General features: G+C 65.5%; 2 protein-coding genes across 10 annotated transcripts; one reads left to right on the plus strand and one right to left on the minus strand.

The window, feature by feature from the left end:
- Positions 1–916: 916 nt before the first annotated feature.
- Positions 917–19,667, plus strand: CAMK2B (calcium/calmodulin dependent protein kinase II beta). Of its 9 annotated transcripts, none has more exons than XM_064730995.1 (21): positions 917–1,075; positions 3,665–3,759; positions 5,856–5,915; positions 6,042–6,096; positions 6,187–6,252; positions 8,160–8,232; positions 8,897–8,999; positions 9,347–9,430; positions 9,798–9,892; positions 10,062–10,184; positions 10,264–10,347; positions 10,754–10,796; positions 11,213–11,287; positions 13,380–13,420; positions 13,500–13,571; positions 15,004–15,048; positions 15,260–15,308; positions 17,439–17,514; positions 17,603–17,697; positions 17,972–18,206; positions 18,276–19,667. In XM_064730995.1, exons 1-20 carry the CDS (start codon positions 1,011–1,013, stop codon positions 18,202–18,204), a joined length of 1,632 nt encoding a protein of 543 aa, XP_064587065.1. In that variant the 5' UTR covers positions 917–1,010; the 3' UTR covers positions 18,205–18,206; positions 18,276–19,667. The 9 variants fall into 9 exon arrangements, with proteins under 9 accessions (XP_064587065.1, XP_064587069.1, XP_064587070.1 ...); XM_064730996.1 differs by having other exon boundaries at positions 920–1,075; positions 13,383–13,420; XM_064730999.1 differs by lacking the exon at positions 11,213–11,287.
- On the minus strand, positions 19,547–24,918 carry YKT6 (YKT6 v-SNARE homolog). The gene is made up of 8 exons (XM_064731004.1): positions 24,806–24,918; positions 24,045–24,165; positions 22,089–22,171; positions 21,857–21,957; positions 21,408–21,512; positions 21,212–21,277; positions 20,781–20,882; positions 19,547–20,430 (listed from the first exon to the last, which is right to left on the minus strand). The coding sequence occupies exons 2-8, from the start codon at positions 24,146–24,148 to the stop codon at positions 20,395–20,397; spliced, it is 597 nt and encodes a 198-aa protein (XP_064587074.1). The 5' UTR covers positions 24,149–24,165; positions 24,806–24,918; the 3' UTR covers positions 19,547–20,394.
- Positions 24,919–25,079: the final 161 nt, after the last annotated feature.

A 25,079-nucleotide genomic window follows, 5' to 3' on the forward strand; every position in this document is an offset into this window, starting at 1 on the left:
CGCCCCCGCCCGAGGTGTCACCCACCCCAGTGCCGGCATCTCCCGGTGCCGATGCGCTCACCGGGCCCCCCCGGCCCCCCACCGCCCACCCGCGGTCCCCATGGCAACGGCAGCGCCAGCCGCCCGCCGCCCGCCCGCGCCCCCCCACCCACCCAGGCACCCACCGGGGCGGGGGGACGCCGCTGCCCCCGGCCCTGCGGCTGCTCTGCCCTCCGGGGCGGCCCCTGTGTATCCCCCGCACTGTGCTGCGACACCGGGGGCTCCAAGGTGCCCTTGGGGGAGGCACGGGGCGATTCTGTCCCGCTCCGACCCCTGCCGGGTGCTGTGCTCGGGGAGGCGTTGGAGCCTGGCAGGGTTGTTTGGGGTGACAGTGGTGCGGGAGGAGGGAGCTCGGTATTGGGGGGAGCAGGGGGGATTCCCCGCGGGGGGAGAAGGCAGGGCGTGGATGGGGGGGTCTTTGAGCGGGTTATCTGGATACTGGGGCTGTTTAGGGGGAGAATGTGGGATCCGGAGGGGCTGCGGGTTGGGATTCCTTTGGGGGGGATTGTGAGGTTCTTGAGAGGGGTCTGGGTCTGCGTCCTGTTGCGGGGAGTGTGGATGTGAGTGTGGATTTGGGGTCCTTGGGGGGATCCGTCGGAGGGAGCCTGGACACAGGGTTATTTATGGGGGGGCTCCCGGGAAGGGCCGTCTGGGTACGGGGCCTTTAGGGGTGGGGGCTTGGTCTCCCTCTGCCGGGGGCAGTTTGGGATAAGGGGGTCCCGGCTCGGGGGTCCGGTTGCGGGGCCCTCGCGGAGAGCGGGGGGATCCCCCCGGCGTGCGGGGGCAGCTCCGCGGCGGGGGTGCCCAGGAGGGGGCTGGGGGATCCCGGGCGGGGCGGGGGGCGGCGGGGGCTGTCCCGGGCTGGAGCCTCCCCCGGCCGGCGCCTCCCCCCGCCCCCCCGCGCCGGGCGGAGCCGGAGCCGAGCGGAGCCGGTGCCGGGGCGGCTCATTGCGGCGCGCCGCGGCGGCAGCATGGCCACCACCGTGCCCTGCACCCGCTTCACCGACGAGTACCAGCTCTACGAGGAGATCGGCAAGTAAGGGCGGCGGCCCCGGCCCCGGCCCCGGCTCCGGCCCCGGCCCCGGCCCCGGGGCGCGGCGGGGGCGGGGGGCGCTGCCCGGGGCTCCGGGAGCCGCTCGGTGCAGACGTGACGCATCCCCCCCCCCCCCTCCCCCCCCGGGATGGGACACCCGGGACTGGCCCCCCCCCGCCCCCCCCGGGACCGGCCCCCCCCAGCCCACCCCCCGGGACCGGCCCCCCCCAGCCCACCCCCGGACCGGCCCTGCCCAGCCCCCCCCCCCCCGGTACTGCCCTCCCCCCGGTATTGGCCCTGCCCCCCCCAACGGCCCCCACCCCTTATACCGCCCCCCTCCTGGGGCCTTCAGCCCTCCCCGCTGCCCGGACCCCTCAGCTCCTCTGGGCTCCCCTCCCCGTAGCCCCCCCGGTCCCTTCAGCCCCCTTGCTGCCCATCCTTATGGACCCTCACCTTTAGGCTCCCCGTCTGTCCTCATCCCCCGGCCCCGGTCACCCCAGAGCCCTCCTCCATCCCTCCCGATCCCCTGCAGTCCCCAGTGTCCTGTCCCTGGAGACCCCCACTCAGTCCTTACAGCTGCCCTTGACCCCATGGACCCTCCATCCTCACAGACCCCCAATTCCTCCTCAACCACCCCCCCTCTATTTTCACAAATTCCCCCAGCACTGCTAATCCTGCCCCTGCCTCCTGCAGACCCCTCCGTCCTTAAAGCCCCTTTGCCTCCATTCTCACTGAGCCCCTCCATCCTTCAGATCCCCCCTCCCTGGTCCTTATAGATCCCCATCCCTCCAGATCCCCCCCAAAGCTCCTACAAACCCCCACCCCCTCCAGTCTTATAGCTCCCCCCGGTCCCTACCAAATCCTCCACCCTCCCCAATCCCCCCTCCCGAGTCCTTACAGCCCCCATTTGCGCCCCCCCCCCAATTTTCCATCCTTGAGTATTTATAGGCACCTGCTCCTTTTAGATCTCCTCCCTTTCCAGGACCCCTTTGCCCCTCATCTTGATGGATTTCCCCATCCCTCCATCCCCTCCATTTCCACAGGCCCTCCCCCATCTCCGTAGACCCCCCCTGCCCCCCCATCCCTCTCCCCCTGGTCCTTCTAGACCCTATTCCCCCCATCCCCTATTAGACCCTTTTGGGCCTTATATAACTCCCCAAATCCACTCCCCCTTCGGGTCCTTACAGACTCCAGCCCTCCTGGGCCCCCCGGGCCTCAAAGACTCCCAGGGCCCCTCTGCTGCCCTGAATCCCTCCAGGCCCCTCGGCTGTGCCCCCCTCGGGTGGGTGTTGTGGGGAGCTGGAGAGGAGCTCTTTTGGGGGGTTCATTTGCCCCCAGGGCCATGGGGATGCAGTTTTCCCCCCCATCCACGGGCAGGGATCGGCTGGGGGTAAAACGAGGGGAGCGGGGAGGGGGTCAGACTCTTTTTGATGGGTTGCACCCCCTCCCTAGATGGGGGGAACGTTTTGCAGGGGTGGCTGTAGTCCCTTTGGGGGTGCCAGCAGGGGGAACATGGTGCCAATCGGGGGCTGTTCTCTCGGTCTGCCCAAAATCCAGCCCATCCTGGTTGCCATGGCAACGTGGTCCTGTTTCCCCCTTCCCATCTCTCGGTGTAGCCTGCCAGCCATCGCGCATGTGTCCCCCCATCACCGGGGTGGGGGGGGGGTATTGCTCTCACCGGGGGGAAACTGAGCCACGGCTTGGGCCAGGACAGCATGCCCTCCCTCAGGGACTGGCACCCACCGTGTCCCCTGTCCTGGGGGCCACGTGGGGAAGGGAGGGGTCAGGGCCCTGGGAGCCCCCACTTTTCCCCTGGCGGTGAGAGCATCCCCCCTGTTTTGGCCAGCATGGGGCCCGTGGTGCCTGGGCACATGGGGCGGTGCCAGGGGACAGCCAGGCCCTGCTCCCCTCCCAGGGCACACGTCCCACACGGCTCCCTCTCTGTGGCAGGCCTGGGGTGGTGCTGGCCCCAGCCATGTCCTCATCCTTCCCGGGAATCTCCTCTGCGTGCCCTGGGGCTGCCTTGGCCCCCCCAGCAAGGGACAGGCAGGGGACGTGCAGGGACACGGGTCCTGGAAGGGGGACAGGAGCTGACGGCACCTGAAAGGGCTGCCGGTGCTTCTGCCTGGCACGGGCACGACCCTGCTTTTCCCATCTCTGTCCCTGTCCCTGTGGGGGACAGCTGGTGGCTGCCAGCTCCCCATACTCAGACCTGGGTGCTGTGCCCCCTGCCAGCACCACCGCTGTCACCGCCACTGCCATCCTCACCATCACCGCCACCACGGCCACTGCTGCCATCCGGGCCACCCACTGTTCCCATGGCAACGAGCTGCCGGTGCTGGATCCTTCCTGCGACCCCCCCTCCCGCGATGCTCCGTGGCACCCAGCCCCCCCCCCTTCCCAAAGCCACCCCCGGCGCCCCCCCCGGCAGGGCCCCGTGTGCCAGGGCCCTCCCTGCCACCCCCGGGCCGGGGTTCACCCCCCGTGCTGAGTCACGGCGGGCGCAGCCCCCCGACCCGCGTGCTGAGTCACGGCGGGGCCGCCCCCACGCCCCCCGGCGCTCGGGGCCGCGCTGAGCCTGGCCCTCCCCAGGGGAGCCTTCTCGGTCGTCCGGCGCTGCGTCAAGCTCTGCACTGGCCATGAGTACGCTGCCAAGATCATCAACACCAAAAAGCTCTCTGCCAGAGGTAGGACCCCAGGAGGCTGGCACTGCCAGCACCCCTCTGCCCCCCCGGGAGACTCCCAGACAGGCCAGGTGCCTGAGACAGCCCCACGGCACCTGTGACACCTGTGACACCCCTGGTACCCCTGGTGGCCATGGGACCTCTGATACCCCTGGTGCCCATGGCACCTGTAACATCTTTGATACCCCTGGGGCCTGGGATAGCCCCATGGCACCTGTGACACCTCTGACACCTCTGATACCCCTGGTGGCCATGGCACCTGTGACACCCCTGATACCCCTGGTGGCTGGGATAGCCCCATGGCACCTGTGACACCTCTGACACCTCTGGTGCCATGGCACCTGTGACCCCTCTGCCACCTCGGGGGGACTCCCAGACAGGCCAGGTGCCTGGGACAGCCCCATGGCACCTGTGACACCTCTGATACCCCTGGTGCCAGGACAGCCGGGCTGCCTGTGGTGCCCATGGCAGGTGTGATAGCTGTGACCCCAGTGGTGCTGGTGGGAGGGAGGGGTGAATGCTCTGGGGTGGGGTCTGGCCCTGTCCATCCCCGTTATCCCCCTGCTGCCTCCCCCGAGGCCCCTCAGAACCTCACCTGTCCTTAAGGTATGGGTGCCCTGCAGGTACACAGGTGTAAGTGGATGGGGAGGAGGGTGTGCACGCACAGGTGTGAGCCCTGTGTGTGTGCAGGTGTGAGCTGTGTCTGTGATGGTGGGTGTGCACAATGAGCAGTGGGGGTACCTGAGTGTGTGTGCACAGGTGTGTGTGCTTGGGGTGGGTGTGCACACATGGGCAGTGGGAGGTACCAAAGTGTGTGTGCACAGGTGTGTCTGCATGGGGGCGTGTGTGATGGTGGGTGTGCATAATGAGCAGGGGGGGTACCTGAGTGTGTGTGCTTGGTGTGCAGGCGGGTGTGCACATGTCAACAGTGTGTAAGTGTGTGCTTGCACACGAGGGTGGGCACAGCTGTGTGTGCACAGCTGTGAGCAGAGTGGGTGCCTGTGGGGTGGGGTGTGCTCACAGCTCGGCAGTGGGGGTGTGCAGGTGTGTGCAGGTGTGTGCAGGTGTGGGATGTGTGACAGCGTGTGGGGGTGTGGAGGTTTAGGGTGTGCACTTGGATAAGAGGCAGCACAGAGTGGCACAGGGGGCGTGAGTGTTCTGTGTGTGCACATGTGTGTGTCTGGCTGGAGCTGTGTGCTCAGGTGTGAGCAGTGCACACACACACGTGTGTGAGCTGTGTGCACATCTGTGCGCATGTCTGTGTGCCCTTGAATGCAGACACACCCAGAAGTGCAGCTGCACACACAGGTACACATGTGCACACATACAGTGGCTGTTGCAGGCACACACATGGAGAGTTGCACACACACACAGCTGCACAGATGTGCACACACCTGCACACACCTGCACATGCAGGAACCACCAGCTGCACACTCCACATCCCGTACAAACACAGGTACAGTGATGCACACGGTGCAGCCACACACACACACATGTATACCTGTGCACACAGGTACAGCCACGGAGCTGGCTGGTGGCACACAGAGGTGCACAGAGGTACAGCCACACACAGGCACACTCACGTGTGTGCACAATTGCAGGGTAGGGATACCCACCACACCTGCACACCCACACACAGGTACAGGCACACACAGGTACAGCCACAGGTGCTTGCATACATGTGCCCTCCCATCTGTACCTGTGTAACGGCATGCACAGGGGCCCACACGTGAATGTGCACACCTGTGCACACCTGCAGCGTGTGCATGCCTGTATCCACATGCACACTCCACCCATACCTGTACACGCCTGCACACGTGCATACCCCACCCATACCTGTACACGCCTGCACACGTGCACACCCAGGCACGCGTGCACAAGCCCACAGGTGCCGCCCCCAGCCCCGCCCCCTGCACACCCACAGAGCCACGTGGCTCCCTCAGGTGCATCTTGGGCTGCTCTCACTGGGGTTGGGCTGGGGACAGGTGAGGTGAGGGGGATGCAGGGCAGGTGAAGGGGATGCAGGGCAGGAGAGGGGATGCAGGGCAGGGGAGGGGTGCAGGGCCGGGGACGTGCCCTCCTGACCTGTGTCCCCCCAGATCACCAGAAGCTGGAGCGCGAGGCGCGGATCTGCCGGCTGCTCAAGCACTCCAACATCGGTGAGTGACCGGGGACAGGGGGTAGCACCCCTGGGGACACCCCGAGGGACGCCGGCAGTGGCTGAGAGAGGGGACCCGGGCTCGGTGGCGCCTGAGGCTGAGCCTGTCCCCATCTGGTCCCCACAGTGCGGCTCCACGACAGCATCTCCGAGGAGGGCTTCCATTACCTCGTCTTTGACCTGTGAGTGCGGCAGGAGGCTCCCAGAGCTCCGGGAGGGCTCGGGGGATGCCGGGGGCCCTCGGGCTCATGTGGGGCCCGGCTGTGTTCCAGGGTGACGGGCGGCGAGCTCTTTGAGGACATCGTGGCACGGGAGTACTACAGTGAGGCCGATGCCAGGTGAGCCCTCGCCCCCGCGCAGCCCCAGGCAGCCTGCCCTATGCCCTGTGCCCTGTGCCCCTGCAGGCATGGGGCAGCTCAGCCAGGCAGGCAGGGGGGGCAGCCCCGCGGCCCCTCTGTTATTGCAGCCCCTCCATCCTGTGCTGGGTGGGGTGGGGCCCCCGGCTGGGGCACCCCCATATTGCACACCCCCCCGTGCTCCCCCCTCTGCCGCCGAGTCCTGGCACTGCCGTGCCCGGTGCTGGGGAGGCTGGTGGCAGGTGCGGGCCCCGGGCCCCTCGGTGCCGTGCCAGCTCCCCGTGCCCTGTGTGCCGCCGTGTGCCCCCCCCCGTGGTCTCTGGGCTTTGACAACATTTGTTTCTCCCCCTCTCTCGTTTCCCCCATCTCCGCCCCCCCCCGTCCCCGTGCCCCTCGTGCCCCTCACCTCTTCCATCCATTCCCCCCATCCCTCTGTCCCTCTCGTCTCCCATCACTCGTTGCTCGGGCTCTGTGCGTGTCCGTGTGTCCATCTGTGTGTCCGTCCGTCCCGCCGCTGCCCTCCGCTCGCTGCCCCCCTGGCCCTTGCCCTCTGTTTTGCCTCCCACACCCGTCCTTGCCCCCAAAATGCCTCCTATCCTCCCATGCCCCTCTCCTGCCTCTTTCTCCCACCCCTCTGCCCCCAACCTGTCCCCACACCCCGGCCCCCCACTTCTTGCCCCCCACCCCTTTACCTCCCCCCCCCCGCCAACGTGCCCCCCATTCCCACCCCCTTTACCTCATCCTGACCCCATCCCGCCCCCGTCTCCCACCCGTGCCCCTCCATCCTGCACCCCCTCACCCCATCCCGCCCCCTCCCACCCCCTTTGCCCTCTCCTGCCCTTCCCGTGCCCCCTCCGGCCCCTAACCCCCCTCCCGCCCCGCCCGCCCCCCCGTTCTGTTTTGCAGTCACTGTGTCCATGAGCTCTTTGCCCGCGTTCCTCCCACCCATCACTTTGCCCCTGAGCAGAGGGAGCCGCAGGTCAGTATCTGGGGGGGGCCGGGGGGGCCATTTCCCCCTCGCTGCCCCCGCCCGCGCTGCCCCCGCTTCCCGGCCCCCTCCGCTCCTCAGGACCCCGCTCTGCTCTGGGCCTTTCTCCTCACTCTTTTTTCTCCCTGAGCCCCCTTTTTTGCCCCCCCCTCACAGGGAGGTGCCCCCCCAATGCCCCCGCTCCCACAGCCAGCGGGGCCCCTCTTCACCCCCATTTCAGGCTCTCATCCCCTCGCTCCTTCCCTCTTTCTTTCTTGTCTCGTCTCCATCCGCCGCCCTATCCCGTTCCCCCCTCCCCGTCAGTCCTGTCTGGGGGACCCCCGTGTCTGGGCGGCAGCAGGGACGGGGGGCTCCCGTGGGGGACGGGGGGACACAGAAACACCACTGGGGTGGCCCCCGTGGCTCTGTGCCCAGGGTGGAGCTCACCTGATGGGCACTGAGGGGTGACCCCAGGCAGTGACCCCCAGGGGATGATCCCACAGGTGTGACCCCACTCAGTGACACCCTTGGAGTGACATCCCTGGGATGACACCCCAGGGGTGACCCCAAGGGATGACTTCCCGACAGGGATGTGCCCCCGGGAAGGAGTGACACGCTCAGGGACGACCCCTCCTCAGGCTGTGACGTCCCCACAGGTGTCCCCTAGGCACCGAGCCACCCCAGGTGGGGCTGTCCCCAGGGTAACCCCTCTGTGTGACCCCCCAGGGGTGATGCCCCCGGGCTGAGCCCCTGGCAGGGGTACAGAGAGGTTCTCATGCACACAAATCCAAGGTCACCACTGGTTTTTGTCAGTTCCCCCGGGTGCAGAGGGACAGGGGCTGCTTTGGGGGTGCAGGTGGTGCGCAGGGTGTGAAGCAGGTGGGGGGCAGCGTGCCTCTGACCCCCTCCCATTTGCACGCAGCCACTGCATCCAGCAGATCCTGGAGGCTGTCCTGCACTGTCACCAGATGGGGGTGGTCCACAGGGACCTCAAGGTAAGTGTGTCCCCCACCCCCATCCATCCCCCTGCCCAGTTCCTGGGGTCCCCACAACCCGGGGGTGCCCTGGCCTGGTGGGTTCTGGGGGCTCACTGGGATCTTGCTGGGCTTTGGGGATCCCCTCAGCTTTGGGGATCCTCATTCACCTTTCCTGGGGGTGCACACGTGTCCCCCAGCTGTGTCACAGTTCTGCACTGCTGGGGGGTCTCACTGCAGCCCCCAGCTGCCATTGCCCCAGGGAGAGTGTGAGCTGTGGGGATAGAAATGGATGGGGGCATGGGAGGGGGAGCAGCTGGAGCTTGGCTGGGGGACAGGGCAGGACACGGGAGGGTGATGGTGGGACACAGGGGGACAGAGGGACACAGAGGAATGGTGGGACACAGGGGGATGGTGGGACACAGGGGGACAGAGGGACACACAGGGATGCTGGCATGGGGGGATGCTGGGCTGAGGCCAGTGAGACACAGGCGGACCCTGAGCTGGCCATGGGGCTGTGCCATGCGGTGCCATTGGCAGAGGGTACCCACGGCCACAGCCTCACAGCATAGAGCCAGCTGAGGGCAGGACCTGGGCAAGGGCAGCAATAAAGTCCCTCTATGGTTGCTGCATCCCTGCTCTCTGTCCCCCCCGGCTGTGCCCCGTGCTGGTGCTCCCTGTGCAGCCCGAGAACCTGCTCCTGGCCAGCAAGTGCAAAGGGGCAGCAGTGAAGCTAGCAGACTTCGGCCTCGCCATCGAGGTGCAGGGGGATCAGCAGGCCTGGTTTGGTGAGTGCTGGTGTCCCCCTGTCCCCCACAGCCCCTGCCCACCACTCTGGGCACCTGTGCTGTGTCTGCTGGGTCCCTGCACATCCCCTGAGTCCCTGCTCTGTTCCTGCTGTCCCTGCCCTGAGCCCACCCCAGCCCCATCCCAAACCCACCCTGTCCCTGCCCCGAGCCCACCCCAGCCCCATCCCAAGCCCACCCTGTCCCTGCCCTGTGCCCTCAGCATCCTGCCCCGTGCCTACCCCTGCCCAGCACACCCCTGCCCCACATCCCTGTGCCGTGTCCTGTCCTTGTCCTCTCCCTTTGTGGCTCACCTGTCTCTCCTCACACTCTCTCTGTCCCTGTCCCAGGATTTGCAGGCACACCTGGCTACCTGTCCCCCGAGGTGCTGCGCAAAGAGGCCTATGGCAAACCCGTGGACATCTGGGCGTGTGGTAAGAGCCAGTCCCTGCCTGTCCCTGCCCAATCCCATCCTATCCCTGCCCCATCACTGCCCAGTCCCTTTCTGATCCCATCCCACTCCCATTTGGTACTTTCCAGGCTCCATTCCAGTCTTATCCCATGCCCATCCTAGTATCACCCTTTTCCCCATCCCATTTCTGTGCTGGTCCCAGTTCCTGTTCCAGCTCCGACCCCATCCTGGTCGTGTCATGTGCCTGGCAGTGCCACACTGTCTGTGCCATCCTGGCAGCACAGGGACAGCCCATGTGTGGAATGCTTGCTTTGTCACGGGGACACCTTTGAGGGAGCCAGGGTGGTCTGGGGTCCCTGCATCCCCTAACCCCACTCTCCCCGGCCCAGGGGTCATCCTGTACATCCTGCTGGTGGGCTACCCGCCCTTCTGGGACGAGGACCAGCACAAACTCTACCAACAGATCAAGGCTGGCGCCTACGATGTAAGTGCCCGGTGCCAGGGCCCGTTAATTTCCAGAACCTTCTGGGAGCTGCAGAGCCTGGGGTGGCTGTGGGCTTGTCTTTGGTGCTGGCTGGGGATGTGTGGGGCTGTGGGGGCCATGGGGCCGCCCCTCCTCAGCTGTTCCCCCCCGTGTCCCCATGCTCCCCCAGTTCCCTTCGCCTGAGTGGGACACGGTCACCCCCGAAGCCAAAAACCTCATCAACCAGATGCTGACCATCAACCCCGCCAAGCGCATCACAGCCCACGAGGCCCTCAAGCACCCGTGGGTCTGCGTAAGTGCAGGGGTCCCCCGGGCCTGGCACCCCCTGGCAGTGCCCCTGGCACCCGGTGCTGACCCCCCTGTCCCTGCAGCAACGCTCCACCGTGGCCTCCATGATGCACAGGCAGGAGACAGTGGAGTGCTTGAAAAAGTTCAATGCCCGGAGGAAGCTCAAGGTGAGGGGGCTGCTGGGGAGCTGTGGGCTGGGGGCAGTGCTGGGGACACCACCCTGCTTCTCATCTCCATGGGGCTCTCCTGTGGGACCCTCCCTGCCCTGCCTGCTGTGGGACCCCTGCCCTGCCCGCTTTGGGACGCTCCCTGCCCGATGTGGGACATTTCCCTGCCCTGCCCGCTGTGGCAGCCCCTGGTACGGTGGCAGAACCCGGCATCTTCCTAACCCAGCACCCTTCAGGGCCTTCCTGTGCCCTTCCATGGGGCACAGTCCCTTCCCATCACGTGTTGCAGTCCCAGTCCTGTGGGCCCCACCCTGCACCACCCGTCCCATCGCCCGTTTGCCCCCTGCCCCTCGCCCACCCCAGCACACCCAAGCCACTCTCCGGCTCACGCTGTCCCCCCCCGCAGGGTGCCATCCTCACCACCATGCTGGCCACCAGGAACTTCTCAGGTAAGGGGGGGCTCGCCCTGGCCGGGGGGGCCGGGGGCCGCAGTCCCCCCTCCACGCCCCCCCCCGGGCCGGTGCCCCCCTCTCTCTATCTCGCTGTCTTTCTCTCTTTCTCCCCTCCCTTCCTTAACCCCCCCCACCCATTTTTTCCCCATCGGTGAGGACGGGGCATGTGGTAGCCGCGGTGGGGCCGGCGGCGCCCCCCGCCCCACGCACACACGGCAGCAGGTAGAGCGCGGTGGTCCCCGCGTGTCCCCCCGGGCAGGGGCACGGACACCGCAGCCCCCCCAGGCCTGGGGCCGGGTGAGGGGCGCGCCGAGAGCTCTCTCTGGGGGGGGGGGAGGGCGGGGGTCCCGGCCGGCCCCGCCGCCCCCTAACAGGAGCTCCGCTCCCTCTCTCTCTCTCCGGCCCTCCGGCAGTGGGCAGACAGACCACCGCTCCTCCCACCATGTCGGCGGCCGCTGCCGGGGCCCCGCTGGGGCTGGTGGAACAAGGTAGACGCGTCCGCAAAGGGCCCCCCGGCCCCCCGGCCCCGCTTGGTCTCCGTGTGTCCCCGGACCCTCCATCCCCACGTCGCCCCCCTCTTCTCCCGCCCGTCCTCTTCCCTGCCTCCCACCTCCCCAACGGGTTTCGGGTGCCCTCCTCGGAAATCGGAGCGCATGCATGGCCCCCCGGCACTGCCCCCGCAACCGCTCCCTCCCTGCTGGCACCGAGAGACGCCGCTGTCCCCCTGCTGCCCCCGCACCCGGCCCCGGGGAGGGGTCCCTGAACGGCCCCCACCTCCAAGGCGGGGCTGTGACTACCTCAACCCGGAGGGGACACGCTGGTGCCGTCCCCAGGTGCGCACTGGTGCCATCTCCAGATGCGCACAGGTTGCATCCCCGGGTGCACACAGGTGCCATCCCCAGGTACCCACGGGTGCCATCCCCAGGTGGTGCCATCCCCAGGTGCACCTGGTGCCATCCTCAGTCCACACTGGGTCAACACAGGGAGCTGGGGTGGGGGAATGATTTTGGGGATGATTTTGGGATGATTTTGAGCCTCCCCACTGCTCCCACCCCCCCCATGCACACAGGGGGGGCACACGGTGCATGAAGGGGGGGGCAAACAGGCTGCATGTCCTGTGTCCCCCTGTGCCCCCGCTGTGTCCCCACCCCGCATGTGTCCCCTTGCATGTGTCTCCCCCTGCATGTCCCCCCCTGCATGTGCCTCCCCACGGCTTCTGAGAGCTGCAGCCAGTGTTTGTGGTGCTGTGAAACACTCGGCGGGTCTTAAACCACCCCCTCACCCAGGGCTGCCCCTGGCCCCCCTGCCAGGGGTCCCCCCTCCCGCCCCCCAATTCGGCTCTGGTTTAAACCCCCACCTCTCAGCGCCCGCCTGCTTTCAGAGGAGGGACCGGGACCCTTGGGGACACCCTGCTAGGGCCCCTGGGGGACACAGGGCCAGGGGAGGGATGTGTGGGTCATGTCCCCCTCCTCTGGTGCTGATGGGCGCCGCCCTGCCGTCACTGGGCTTGTCACCACACATCTCCCCCCAGCGTGTGCTGCCAGCCAGGGGAGGGGTCCCTCAGTGTGGAGGGATGACAAGGATGCTCGAGGTGACGCCCCCTGCCCTCCACACACCCCCACAAGCACTTGTGCCCCACCACGTCCCCATCACCCCTGTTCCCCTCTGGCCAGAGGTCGTGGTAGCAGTGACAGATGCTCGTACCCGTGCCCGTCCTTGTCCCCCTCCAGGGAGACAGGGGGGCACAGGCGGCTGTCCCCGCCCCCTGTACTCAACTCATCTTTTTTATGTTCTTTTTTTATGTTTTTCCCCTTTTCCTCCTTTCCCCCCTCCCCATTTCTCTCTTGTCCCCCTCCCCACTCCTCTCTCTCGCTTTCCTCTCTGCATTTCTCCAAGGTAAGCCAGCCCTGCCCCCCCACGCGGGGGCCACCAGGATGGGGACCCCCCTCAGGTTGGGGGCACCTCCTCCCCCCAGTGTGAGGACCCCCTGAGTTTGGGGACCCTTCCCTCCAGGATGGGGACACCCTGCCTGGATGAGGATCCCCACAGGTTGAGGACATCCCTCCCAGGGTGGGGACAGCCCCCCAAGTTCGGGGACCCCCCTGAGTTTGGGAACCTCCCACTAGGAGGGGGACACCCCCCAGGATGAGAATGGTCCCACAAGGTTGGGGAGCCCCTCCCTGGGTGGGGACCTTCCTGAGGCTGGGGACTCCTCCAGGTGGGGGACACCCCTCCCAGCATGGAGAACCCCCCAAAACGGGGATTCCCTAGGATGGGGACACCCCACCCAGCATGGGGACTCTCCCCTGTAAGGGAACACCCCCAGCATGGGGACACCCCTCAAAGCGGAGCCCCCTTAGAATGGGGACACCCCTCCCTGCATGGGGACCACCCCTCTAAAATGGGGACCTCCCCCAGGCTGGGGACAGCACCGTGCTGGCGTGTTCCCCTCTGTGGCACGGGGGTTGGTGCTGCCAGCACTCGGGGTGGGATCAGGCGGGGTGGCCGGGAGGGCTCTGGGCACGGGGGACCTGCGGTGCCCCTCGTGCAGGGGGACACTGACCCTGTCTCACCCCGCAGCAGCTAAGAGCTTACTGAACAAGAAGGCGGACGGCGTCAAGGTGAGGGACCCGGGGGGCTGGGGCGGCCCGGGGGGGCTCCTTCCCCCATGGGTCTGAGCCCCCCGTCTGTCCCCTGCAGCCCCAGACCAACAGCACCAAAGGCAGTGCCGGCGTCACCAGCCCCAAGGGGACCCTCCCGCCCACCGCTCTGGTAGGTGCCCCCTGCCCTGCACCCCAAATCCCCCGTCCCATGGGATCCATCCCACAGCCCATCCCATCGGCCGCTCCTGGGGAGGGGGGTCCCGAGGATGGAGAGGGAAGTGCAGGACGGGGGCACAGGGGGACCCCGCCGCACAGAGCAGGTGGGTGAAGGGACAGCCCCGTGTCCCCCTCAGCCCTGGGGACACCAGCATGGCTGAGGACACGCTTATGCAGGTGTCCCGTGCAGGGACAAGGTAGGTCCAGGAACGGACACACAGATGTTCCTGCCGTGGGCACAGCAAGGTGGGTGCAGGACGAGGGCGTGAGGGTGTCCTGTGATGTGGGCACAGCAAGGTGGGTGCAGGACATGAGGATGGGAGCAAGGTGGGTGCAGGGTATGGGCACAGATGCCCCATAATGGGGACAAGGCACAGCCTGGTGACACAGATGGACAGGTGGGTGGAGGGCAGGGGGTGGGGACGCCCTGCAGTGCCAGTGGCAAGGCAGGTGCAGCTCACAAGGATGGGGCTGCTGACTGTGACCTCGCAGGTGAGGTAAGTGCAGGATCCAGACATGGGACTGCCCAGCGGGCACAGTAGGGTAAAGGCATGGCTGTCTAGAGCAGCACGTGCTGCATTTGGGGGTGCTGTGGCAGTGCCAACAGCAAGGTAGGTGCAGGATGGGGGGACAGGTGTGCCCGTTGTGACCTTTATGGCACAAGGGGTGCAGCACAAGGGCATGGAACCATGAGGGCAGGACACAGGCGGAGTGATGCCCAGCTGGCACAGAGTGCTGTGCCCTGGGGAAGGGGTGCCTGGCTGGTCAGTGAGTGCAGGATATGGAGAAAGGGGTGCCCACCCAACACACTGAGGGTGGGATGGGCAGCAGGAAACTGTGGATGGGGGTGCTCAGGATGTGGGCACTGAGATGCTCAGGATGCAGACACAGGGACGGTTGGGATGCGGGCAGTGGGATAGTTGGGATGCAGGCACAGCAGTGGTCTGGGTGCCTTCTGAGGAATGCACAAGGACATGGGCAGTACTCGGGATGCAGGCAGCAGGATGGTTGGGGTTCAGGCACGGGGATGCCCAGGATGCTCAGATGCATGGTGAGTGGAGCCCCTGGGCACCGGGATGCAGGACAGGGGCACGGAGCTGCCCCCCAGCCCAGCCCATCCTTTTGGCCTCACTGCGTCTCTTCCCCAGCTCTGCCCACCTCTTTCCCCCCTCTCTTCCCCCTCCATGTCTGTGAATTAAACCATTTGGCTTTGCTGGACTAATGACTCTCTGCTTCTCTCCCCCCTCTCTATCCCCTTCCCAAACCCGGTCTGGGTCTCTCTCCTCGCCCCTGTCCACGTGCTGCTCAATCCGTCGTCCCCCCTCGTTGTCCCCTCCGGGCTCTTGCTTCCCCCACCCCGCCTGTCTCTCTCCCTTCTCCTGTAGGAGCCTCAAAGTACCGTAATCCATAACCCTGGGGACGGCGCCAAGGTACCGCTGCCCGCCCTCGCCTCCATCCCCCGCATCAGCCATGGCCGGGGGGGTGCCAGGAGCGCGGGGGCAGCGGGGTCCCCCCGCGCCGTCCGGCCCCGCCGGGGTCCTGCCGAGCCCCCCCGGGCTCGTCCCCCCTCCCCGTGCCCCCCAGGGCCAGCTCTGACCCCCTGTTTGTGTCTCCCCCTCACCGCCGCTGCCCCGCGAGCAGGAGTCCTCCGACAGCACCAACACCACCATCGAGGATGAGGACACCAAAGGTGATGGGCGTGGGGGCGGCTGGGCTGCACTGGGACGCACTGGGAGCGAGCCGGGGTGGTGCTAGGATGCACTGGGTTGCACTGGAATGGCACTGGGATGCACTGGGAGGGTCTTGGAATGCACTGGGGTGGTGCTAGGATGGCATCAGTATGCATTGGGGTGCACTGCAATGGTACTGGGATGACCTGTAGGATGCACTGTGGGATGGCACTGTGCTGGACAGCTGTGGAATGCACTAGGATGGCACTAGGATGCATTGGGATGCACTGGGAATGTGCTAGAATGCACTGGGGTGGAGCTGGGATGTGCTGGGATGGCACTAAGATGCACTGGGTGCACTGGAATGGCACTGGGATGGCACTGGCATAGCACCAGGGTGCACTTGGTTCAATGGAATGCACTGGAGCAGCACTGAAATCATCGGGATGGAGCTGGGATGGCACTAGGGTGCACTGGAATGGCACTGGGATACACTGGGACGGTGATGGGATGCACTGGGATGGCACTGGAATGCACTGGGACGGCACCAGGATGCACTGGGAGCGCGCTGGATGGAATGCATTGAATAGAGCTGGGATGCATTGGCACCAGGATGCCTTGGATTGCACTGGAATTGCACTGGGATGAACTGGAGTGGACTGGCATGGCACCAAGATGCAGTTGGTGCACTGTGATGTGCTGGGGCAGCACTGGAATGCACTGGGTGGGGTTTGGGATGGCAACAGGATCCATTGGGATGGCACTGGGACGTTTCTGGGATGCACTGGGAGTGTTCAAACTCACTGGAATTGATCTGGGCTGACACCAGGATTCACTGAGGTGGCACCAGGATACACTGGGAGCATGCTGGGCTGCACTGGGAGGGTACTGGGAGGCGTTGGGGTGCGCTGGGTGGAAATGGGATAGACTGGGACACGCTGGAATGGCCCTGGAATGGCAGCTGGGTTTAGTTGAAAAGGCACTGGGATGGCACCGGGATGCACTGCAATGATACTGGGACATACTGGGATGGTACCAGGAGGTGCTCTGGGTAGAACTGGGCTGAACTGGGATGCCCTGGAATAGCAGAACATTGGCACTGAGATGTGGTGAGAAGTAGCTGACAGAAACTGGAGTGTACTGGGACATACTGGGATGGAAATGGGCGGTGTTGGAATGGACAGGTGGCACTGGGATACACTAGGAGGGCACAGGAGTGACACTGAGATGCACTGGGATGTAGTGGAGTGGCACTGAGGTGGTTGGGGCACATTACAGGGACAAAAGAATGGTTTGGGGAGAACTGGGATACAGTGGAATGGTACCAAGATTAATTGAGATGCACTGGAGTGACAGTGGGATGGGACTGGGGGATACTGGAATGCACTGGAGTGTACTGGGCTGTCACTGGAATGCAGTAGGATTGAACTGGGGTGTATTGGAATGCACTGGGCTGGCACTGGGATGCACTGGGAAGCATCAGAGCACACGAGCAGCTCTGGGATGCACTAGGATGTATCAGGATGCACTTGTATGGAACTGGGAGGGTACTGGGATGCACTGGAATGGCACTGAGACACACTGGGATGGCACTGGGAAACACCAGTATGGAACTGGCTGTTCTGGAATGTGCCAGAATGGCACTGGGATGTACTGGGACTTGAAGGAGCAGTGCTGGAAGACCCTTGGAACTACTGGGACAGGCTGAGCAGGCACTGGGATGCTTGAGCAGGCTGGGAGGGCACTGGGATGGCACTGGGACCTGCAGGGCTGGCAGTGAGACTTGTGAATACTGGTGTGGCAGAGCTGTGGGGGGTCCTGGGAGCACAGTGGTCCCTATCTGTCCCCAAGGGGTGTCTGTCTGTCCCCTCAGTTTCTGTGTCTGTCCTCGAGGTCCCTGTGTGTGTCCCTGTGGCCTGTCTTGTCTGCCCTCATGGTCCGTCTGTCTGTCCCCGAGGTCCCTGTGTTTGTCCCCATGGTCCATCCCCATGGTCTGTCTGTCTGTCTGTCCCCAAGGTTTTTCTGCCCCCAAGGTCTGTCTGTCCGTCCCTGTGTCTGTCCCCAAGCCTCCCCTCATGTCCCATGTCCACCCCCCCCCCGGACGGTGTCCCCGGGGCTGGGGCGTGGCGGTGACAATGGCGTGCCCCCAGCCCGCAAGCAGGAGATCATCAAGATCACGGAGCAGCTCATCGAGGCCGTCAACAACGGCGACTTCGAGGCCTACGCGTGAGTGGGGCGGGGCCGGGGCGGGGCCGGGCGGGGCGGGGCCGGCTGGGTGGAGCCGGGCGGGGCCACTCTCACCTGCCGCCCGCAGGAAGATCTGCGACCCGGGGCTCACCTCCTTTGAGCCCGAGGCACTGGGCAACCTGGTGGAGGGGATGGACTTCCACCGCTTCTATTTCGAGAACTGTGAGTACCCGAGCTGCCCGTGACACCTGCCTGTCTCACCTGCCCTGCCCCTCCAGGCCCTGTCCAGCCCAGCCCGATCCCTCCTGCCTCCTTCACTGTCCCCTGTCTCCTGCCCACTGCCTGCCCATCCTGGTCACCTTGTTTGCCTGTCCCCAGCCTTCCTTTGCTGGGCCATCTGTCCGCTTGCACTGCCCCCATCCCTGTCCCCTTCCCTGCCCGTTCCCTGTTCCCTGCCGGTGCCGGTGCCAGCCGCGCTGTCCCGGCCGCCCCGCAGTGCTCTCCAAGAACAACAAGCCGATCCACACGACCATCCTGAACCCGCACGTTCACGTTATCGGGGAGGACGCGGCGTGCATCGCCTACATCCGCCTGACGCAGTACATCGACGGGCAGGGCCGGCCCCGCACCAGCCAGTCCGAGGAGACGCGCGTGTGGCACCGCCGCGACGGCAAGTGGCAGAACGTGCACTTCCACGGCTCGGGGGCCCCGGTGGCCCCGCTGCAGTGAAGGTGAGCCGGGCTCGGGGCCGGGGCGCGGGGAGCCGCGGCCGTGGCTCACCCACCGCGCTGTCCCCGCAGAGCTGGCGGTGGCTGTCCTGGTTCCAGCCCGATGGAGACGGCGATGGGAGCCGATGGCAGCCGGAGCTGCGGCCCCCCGAGCACGCGTCCGCATGCCTGTCCCCCCTACCCCGGCCCCGCTCCCCCCTCCGGTGCCTGTGTTTGCAGAAAACAAAAAGACAAAAAAAAAAAAAAAAAAAGCCAAAATGATGAAGACCACACACAAAAAAAAAAAAAAAGGAAAAAAAAAAAAAGGGGGAAAACCCACCCCCAATCCCCAACCCCACCCACACCCCCAAACCCGACCCAGCCGCTCGGCCACAGGCGAGGGCGCTGGGGGGCTCGGCCCCCCCCCTTGGCCCGTCTCTGCTGGGGGGGACGGGGGGTCCCGGGCCCCCTCCCGGCTGTGCTCGTGGCGTGTTGCTGTCGCTGGTGGTGGATGTTGTTCTTTGGGCTCCGCTTTGCTCTGTCCTGCCCCAGCCCCTGTACATAGAGAGAGCTATTTATTTTTGAATTCCCACGGGGGTCCCCAGCACCGGGGGGCCGCCTGGGGGTGAGTGAGGTGGGGGGGACGCGCAGAGACTCTCTCCCCTCCAGCCCGGCGCGGTGCCCGCCCCGGAGCGCTGCCCGTGGGCCCTAGCTGACCCTGGGCGCTGCTGCTGCTGCTGCTGCTGCTGCGCGGGGAACTCCTGCAGGGCCCCCCCGTGCCCCCGGCCCGCTGCTCCCGCCCCAGCAGTCCCGCCGCAGGTGCCAGCCCGGGGCGCGGGCAGGGGCTGGGGGCGCCGCTCGCGGGGCAGAGGGCAGCCGGGGTGCGGGGTGGGGCGGGGGGCTCAGGACGATCCAGCCAGCACTGACGCAGCATCGAAAGCACTTTAGACTAAGAGAATGGGTCTCTTAGGGGGCACAGGCTGCTCCGCCGGGCGCCCAGCACGGGGGCGCACCCTGCACCCCCTCCCACGGCCCGCGCCCGGGGGAACCTGGCCCCGCAGCCCCCCGGCCGTCCACGCCGGGCGCTCCCCACATCCCCCAGGGCATCCCCACCACGCTGAGGGCTGGTTTGGCTGCGGGCAGGGGACGGGGCGGGCGGGGGATATTCATTATTTTTTAATTATTCTGATGATTTCTCTGCATGCCCTTTGCGCGGGAGCAACCCTCGGGCGCTAACGCTGTATGTTGAGGAGCTGAGCTGTTCCTGTCCCATGAATGCTGGTGGATCGTTGCCAAATTTTTCTCCTTCTTCCCCTTTTCTCTCATTCTTTTTCTGTCTCCCCCTCCCCAGCATATCCCCCCTATGCCCCTCCCCCCAAAAAAATCCCCTTTGTCTTTTCTTTCTGAGCCTTGTAAGTGTAAAAGATGACTCTGATTTCGTTTTTGTCTCGGGAAAACTGCAAATAAATTATGAGGAAAAACCGATGATCATTGAAGTGAGGGGTGGAGAGGGAAGGCCAGGTGCATCCACCCCTGCCGGGGTGCCCAGGACGCCGCAGAGAGGAACAGCAACAACTGCCAAAGACACTTTATCCCCCGGCCTGCAGCCGGCGCACAGACACAACCCCAGGTACAGCCCAAGCCCCACCTTCACCTTCCCCTTCCCGCCGGGAGGAAGAGGAGGCAGCGAGGGCTGCCGGGGCCCGGCTGTGGGAGCAGGGCAGGGGCTCTGAGGTGCAGGGCGGTGAATTCCCCCCTCCCCAGCACCAGGACACAGCTCTGGGCTCAGAGCGTAGGCAGGAGCTGCCCCCCACCCAAAATCCTCCTCCCTTGCCCCCCATCCCACCCCCAGCTCACCCTCAGGACACAAATACATAAAAGCTGCCTGGGCTGGCAGCACGGCTCTGCCTGCCCCCCCAGCCCCCCGGCCAGCACTGGGGGGCTCCTGTAGGCCCGGGGGGCTGTGGAGGCAGGGCAGTGCGTGGCCGGGTGCCCCCGGTCCCAGCTGCCCCAGGACAGCGAGGGTGGGGGCCTTGGTGTGACCCCCCGGGTGCCGGCCCGGTGCCAGCCTTGGTGTCCCCTCAAGGTGGACAACAGTCACATCAGCCCAGGGGGCTGGGGACCCCCGGCCCAGCCCCAGGAACAGCCCTGGGGGGGCTCTGGAGGGGGGTGCAGGGCTGCTGGTCCGGAGCTGGAGACCCCGGGCTGCACGTCACATGATTTCACAGCAGGAATTCTGCTTTCGGGCCTGGCAAGAGAAGGAAAAGCATCTGTGAACCCCCCCGGGGCTCTGGGAGTCCCACACAGCCCCTCCTGCCAGGGCAGGACAGAGCACAGGGGCACATGGCCAGAGCTGGTGCCAGGAGCTGGGCAGGGTGCAGGACACCCCTGGGAGGGGCTGGGGGCCCTGGGGCTGGGGGCTCTGCAGCTGCAATTGGGGCTGGGGGCTCTGGGGCTGGGGCACCCAGGCTCCCCCCAGGCCCAGAGCCTGCAGCACCAGGGGGGAATGAATCCCTGTCTTGCCCCCCGAGCTGTGTCCCCCAAGGATGACCCCCACCCTCCCAGCCCCCTTGGGGAGGGGTCTCCCTCCACACCCACCGTTTTGTAGAAGGCTTTGGACTGTGCCCCCAGCACCTCCGACTTGGAGACCAGGTCGTCCAGCTTCTCACCACGCTCCAGCAGGGACTCCATGGTGTTGTGCTGCCAGGGAAAGGAGTGCTGAGCCCCAGACCCCCCTGCAGCACCAGGGGGGGGTCACAGCACCCCCACCCATCCTCCCAGAGACCCCCGGCCCTGCAGCCCCAGGGGAGATGGGACAGAGAGGAGGTGAGATGGGCATGAGGAGCAGGGGGCAGTCTGTGTCCTGCCAGCGGGGAAAAGCCCCAGGAGGAAAAGGGGGGAAGGCAAAAGGAAAAGAGCAAAGGGAGCTCCTGCCCCAGGGAGGTGTGTGGGGATGGCTGGGGGACACCACCGTGCCCCAAAGGTGCCCCAGGCCCGTGCAGGCAGCAGCCCCAGCCCTGCAGCCTCACCAGGATGATTTTGGTCTCGTCCAGCTCAGCCTGCACTCGGGTCATGGGGTCAGCATCACGGGGGTTCTGTGGACAAACAGCAGCGTGAGGGTGCTGGTGCTGGGGCTGGCACCACCACAGGGACTCCAGGGCGGTCCCAGCAGGTGCCAGAGCTGCCCACACACCTGCCCTGCCATTTCCAGGGAGCCCTCTGTACCTGGTATTTGCTGAGGTATCCATCCAAGGCAGAGTAGCTGATGGTGGCAGGTGACCCTGAGGGCCAGTCCATCTTGCTGACCTCCCTGGAGAACTCCTCCAGCACCTGCCAGGTGAAGAAGCAGCAGTGAGGAGCCACAGCTCCAGGGCCACAGTGGCTGGAAGGGTTTTGTTGATCAAAATAGGAGAACTGGAGATTTTTGGGAAGGGACCTCACAGTCATCCATGGCCCTGCCATGGCAGGAACACCTCCCACCAGACCAGGCTGCTCCAAGCCCTGCCCCAACTGGCCTTGAACACTTCAGAGATGGGGCTGGAGTGTGTCCAGAGACAGGGACAGAGCTGGGGAAGGAGATGTGAACAGTCTTGGCCAATGATGCCCAGGCTGAGGTGGCCAGCCCCGGTTGCCCAAAAGGTGTGCCAGGGCAGGGGGGCTGGAGGAGCCCTCACCTTGTCCAGCAAGGTGAAGCAAACCCTCTGGGGATACTCATTGTCTGCAATCACCACTCCAGCCAGCCCGTCGCTCCTCACGTACACGTGGCACAGGTACTCTGCCAAGGAAACTCCTGTCAGGGAGGGAGCAGCGCCCCCCGGCTCTGGTGCAGCTCCCACCAGTGCTGCCCCCTCCCCAGGCTCTGTTTTGGGGTGCATTTCCCCGGGGTGGGCCAGGGGCTGCTCTCACCTTGCTCCTTGACAGAGGCCCTGCTGCCCAGCGCCGAGCGCTCCGCGATCAGCTGGCTCGTGAAGGTCATGAACTCCTGCACGCTGTGGGGACAGGCAGGGCTGGGGACAGGCTGGGGACACCCTGGGGACACAGCCGTGCCACAGCCCCTTGCTGTGCTGGGTATCAAACCCTGCCCCTGCCCCCTGAGCAGTGCCAACCCCCAAGGGCACCCCCAGGCTCAGGGACAGCCTCTGTCCTGGGCTGAACCTGTTTCTGGGGGATTTAGAGAGCAAAGCCACCACTGAACCTGGCCCTGCCTGGCCAGCACCTGCTGAGCAGCTGCATTGTGGAATGATTTGGGTTGGAGGGGGTGGATTATTTGGGTTGGTTGGAATTATTTGGGTTGGATGGAATTATTTGGGTTTGAGCCCCCAGGCACGCTGTGAGTCAAAGCTCAGGAACAGCCCCAAGCCAGGCTTGCTCTAATTTGGAGCACATTCCTGAGCCCAGGCCCAGGCCTGTCCAGCAGGCCCCTCAGTGAGCCCTCAGCAGCCCACAGCAAGGAAAGGAGGCCAGAATTAATGAGCAGGAGCCAAATGAAGCTGTTTGCAGGACAGCCTGTCCTGGCAGGCTGGGATGAGCCAGGGTGAGCCAGCACAGTGCCCAGTCCAGCTGGGAAACCCCAGGAAGGGACTATTACCAGGGATGGGGCACAGAGCTCACCAGGAGTGGGACAGCTCCTGCTTGGAGGTGCCAGGGAAATGTTACTGGGCACAGACTGGTGGGGCTGACTGGTTCTCTGACACCCCCCCACTGCTGGGAGCAGCTCCAGAGGGGAAATGGCCTCCCAGTTTGCATCCCTGAGGGGTCTGCACTGCTCAGTCTGCATCCCTGAGGGGTCTGCACTGCTCCCAGCCTGGACACCAGCTCCACAGAGACCCTGCAGTGCAGGGAAAGGCCAGCCCGAGGATTCCTGAACATCCTGAGCATCCTGATCCAGCCCAGGGATCCCTGAACATCCCTGCTCCATCCGAGGGGGAGCACAGACTCCTCTCCCCACGAGGAGGGTCCTGCTGCCAGCCCCAGCCCCCGTGACCCCAGGGTTTCACACACACCATGGAGAAACCCTCCAGGAGCACCGAGTGCAGCCAGGAGCTAGCTGGATGCCCAGGGCTGATTTCCACTGGGAATCCTGGGTTTATTCCCAGTGCTCCAGAAGGAAGTGGGCAATCTGTGCCTCCCTCTGACCCTGCCCAGCTCCTTGGCAGGAGCTCCTGCCCAGCAGGTTCCACAGCCCTGCTCACCCCACATCCAGCTCTCCAAAGCCCAGATAAACACACCTGAGCCATCACACCTGGGCCAAGCACCAAACCCTGGGAGCAGCTGGCAGGCACAGACCCCCTCCCCAAAACCCCAGAGGTTCCCTGGGCACAGACACAGCCTGCTGGGGAGACCCCACATGGAATTTCTGGGGATTTGGGAAAGAAGAGCTGCAGTTGTGTTGGGACTGAGCTGGCACTGCAGCACATCTGGCTAAGGAAGAGCTTTTTCATACAGTCCTGCTTCACCTTTCCCCTTTTCCCCGGCAGTCACAGAACCCAGTGTGCCTGGGGCTCCACAAAACCCTGGCATGGAGACTTTGGGTCCCTGAGGGATTTCCCAACTGCTCTGTGTGTTCTACAGCATGTTCCTGCTCTGTCCCACAGCTCCAGGGGGTGCTCAGGGGCTGCTGCAGCCCCCTGACCCCCATGAGCCCCCTCCCAGGGCACTCCTTGAGCCCCGACTTCATCCCGGGCTGCCCTGGGGATCTGGGGGGTCAGAGTTCTGGGGCATTTTCCCCAGGAAAACCCTCTCCCTGCTGCCACTGCAGCCTCAGTGGGGCAGAAACCCCCAGAGCTGCTGCCCCCCTGCCCGAGGTGCTCCCGAGGTAGCCCCCGGCAGCAGCAGCCCCCCAGGCCGAGCTGCCCAGCCCACCTGGACCTCTGGAAGAAGTTGAAGGTGGACACGTCATAGGCAGCTTTGAGCAAGTGCACTTTGGGGTCACCCTTGTAAAGGACACTTAGGCTGTAGAGCCTCATGGCGGCAGCTTGGGGGCCTGGGGGGAGAGCAGGGGCTGGGCTGGGGTCCTGAGGGGGCCAGGGCTCCCCCAGACCCTCCTGCCAGCCCAGTCAGCTGAGCCCCCCACCCCCGGAGCCCCCCCTGGCTCCTCGCCTTGACCCCTGCCCAGCCCAGCCCAGTTCTCACCTGGCCTAGTATAACCCAGCACACAACCCAGTATAACCCAGCAAAACCCACCCCAGTATAACCCAGTATAACCCAGTATAGCCCAGCCCAGCATAGCCCAGCACCCAGCCCGGTACAACCCAGTAAAACCCACCCCAGCATAACCCAGTATACCCCAATAAATCCCACCCTAGTATGACCCAGTACAGCCCAGAATAACCCAGTACAGCCCAGTAAAACCGACCCCAGTATAACCCAGAATAACCCAGTACAGCCGAGCCCAGTGTAACCCAGCACCCAGCCCAGCACAGCCCAGTATAACCCAGTACAACTCACCCCACTATAACCTCCCCCTACACCCCAGCCCCTCCACCCAGTGTACCGCGGCCACTCCCAGCACTACCCCTGCAGCCCTCGGCTCCCGGGCAGCCCAGCCGGCCCCGTGCGGCCCCGTTCCCCCCCGGTAGCCCCTGGGATCCCCCCATTCCCCCCCGTTCTCCCCCGGTACTGACGCGGCGGTCGCGGCTCAGCGCGGGCGGCGGCCGGGCGGCGATGGGCGCGACCCGGAAGTGGAACACGGCGGCCGGAAGTGCCGGCGCTGCCACGGGACGCCTCCCGCCCCGCGCACGCGCCAAGATCGCTCCGCCCCCTCAACCTTCTGGCCAATAAGCGCCAGCCGCCCCGCATTTCCGGCGTCCGCCGGGCGACCAATCAGCGCCTCCCGAGGATCGGCGCTCGTTCCTCGAGGGGGACAGCAGGGGGCGCTGTGCCCGGCGGGGCCGCAAG

Source organism: Zonotrichia leucophrys, chromosome 22 (assembly GCF_028769735.1).
Source record: "Zonotrichia leucophrys gambelii isolate GWCS_2022_RI chromosome 22, RI_Zleu_2.0, whole genome shotgun sequence".
NCBI classification, from domain to species: domain Eukaryota; kingdom Metazoa; phylum Chordata; class Aves; order Passeriformes; family Passerellidae; genus Zonotrichia; species Zonotrichia leucophrys.

Coding starts and splice junctions, on each gene's coding strand:
- CAMK2B (XM_064730995.1), top strand. CDS start 1,011: ATGGCCACCACCGTGCCCTGCACCCGCTTCACCGACGAGTACCAGCTC. Junction 8,233..8,896: donor TGGTCCACAGGGACCTCAAG/GTAAGTGTGTCC, acceptor CTCCCTGTGCAG/CCCGAGAACCTGCTCCTGGC. Junction 9,893..10,061: donor TCAAGGCTGGCGCCTACGAT/GTAAGTGCCCGG, acceptor ATGCTCCCCCAG/TTCCCTTCGCCTGAGTGGGA.
- YKT6 (XM_064731004.1), bottom strand. CDS start 24,148: ATGAGGCTCTACAGCCTAAGTGTCCTTTACAAGGGTGACCCCAAAGTG. Junction 21,958..22,088: donor GGCCTCTGTCAAGGAGCAAG/GTGAGAGCAGCC, acceptor TTTCCTTGGCAG/AGTACCTGTGCCACGTGTAC. Junction 21,278..21,407: donor GATACCTCAGCAAATACCAG/GTACAGAGGGCT, acceptor GTTTGTCCACAG/AACCCCCGTGATGCTGACCC.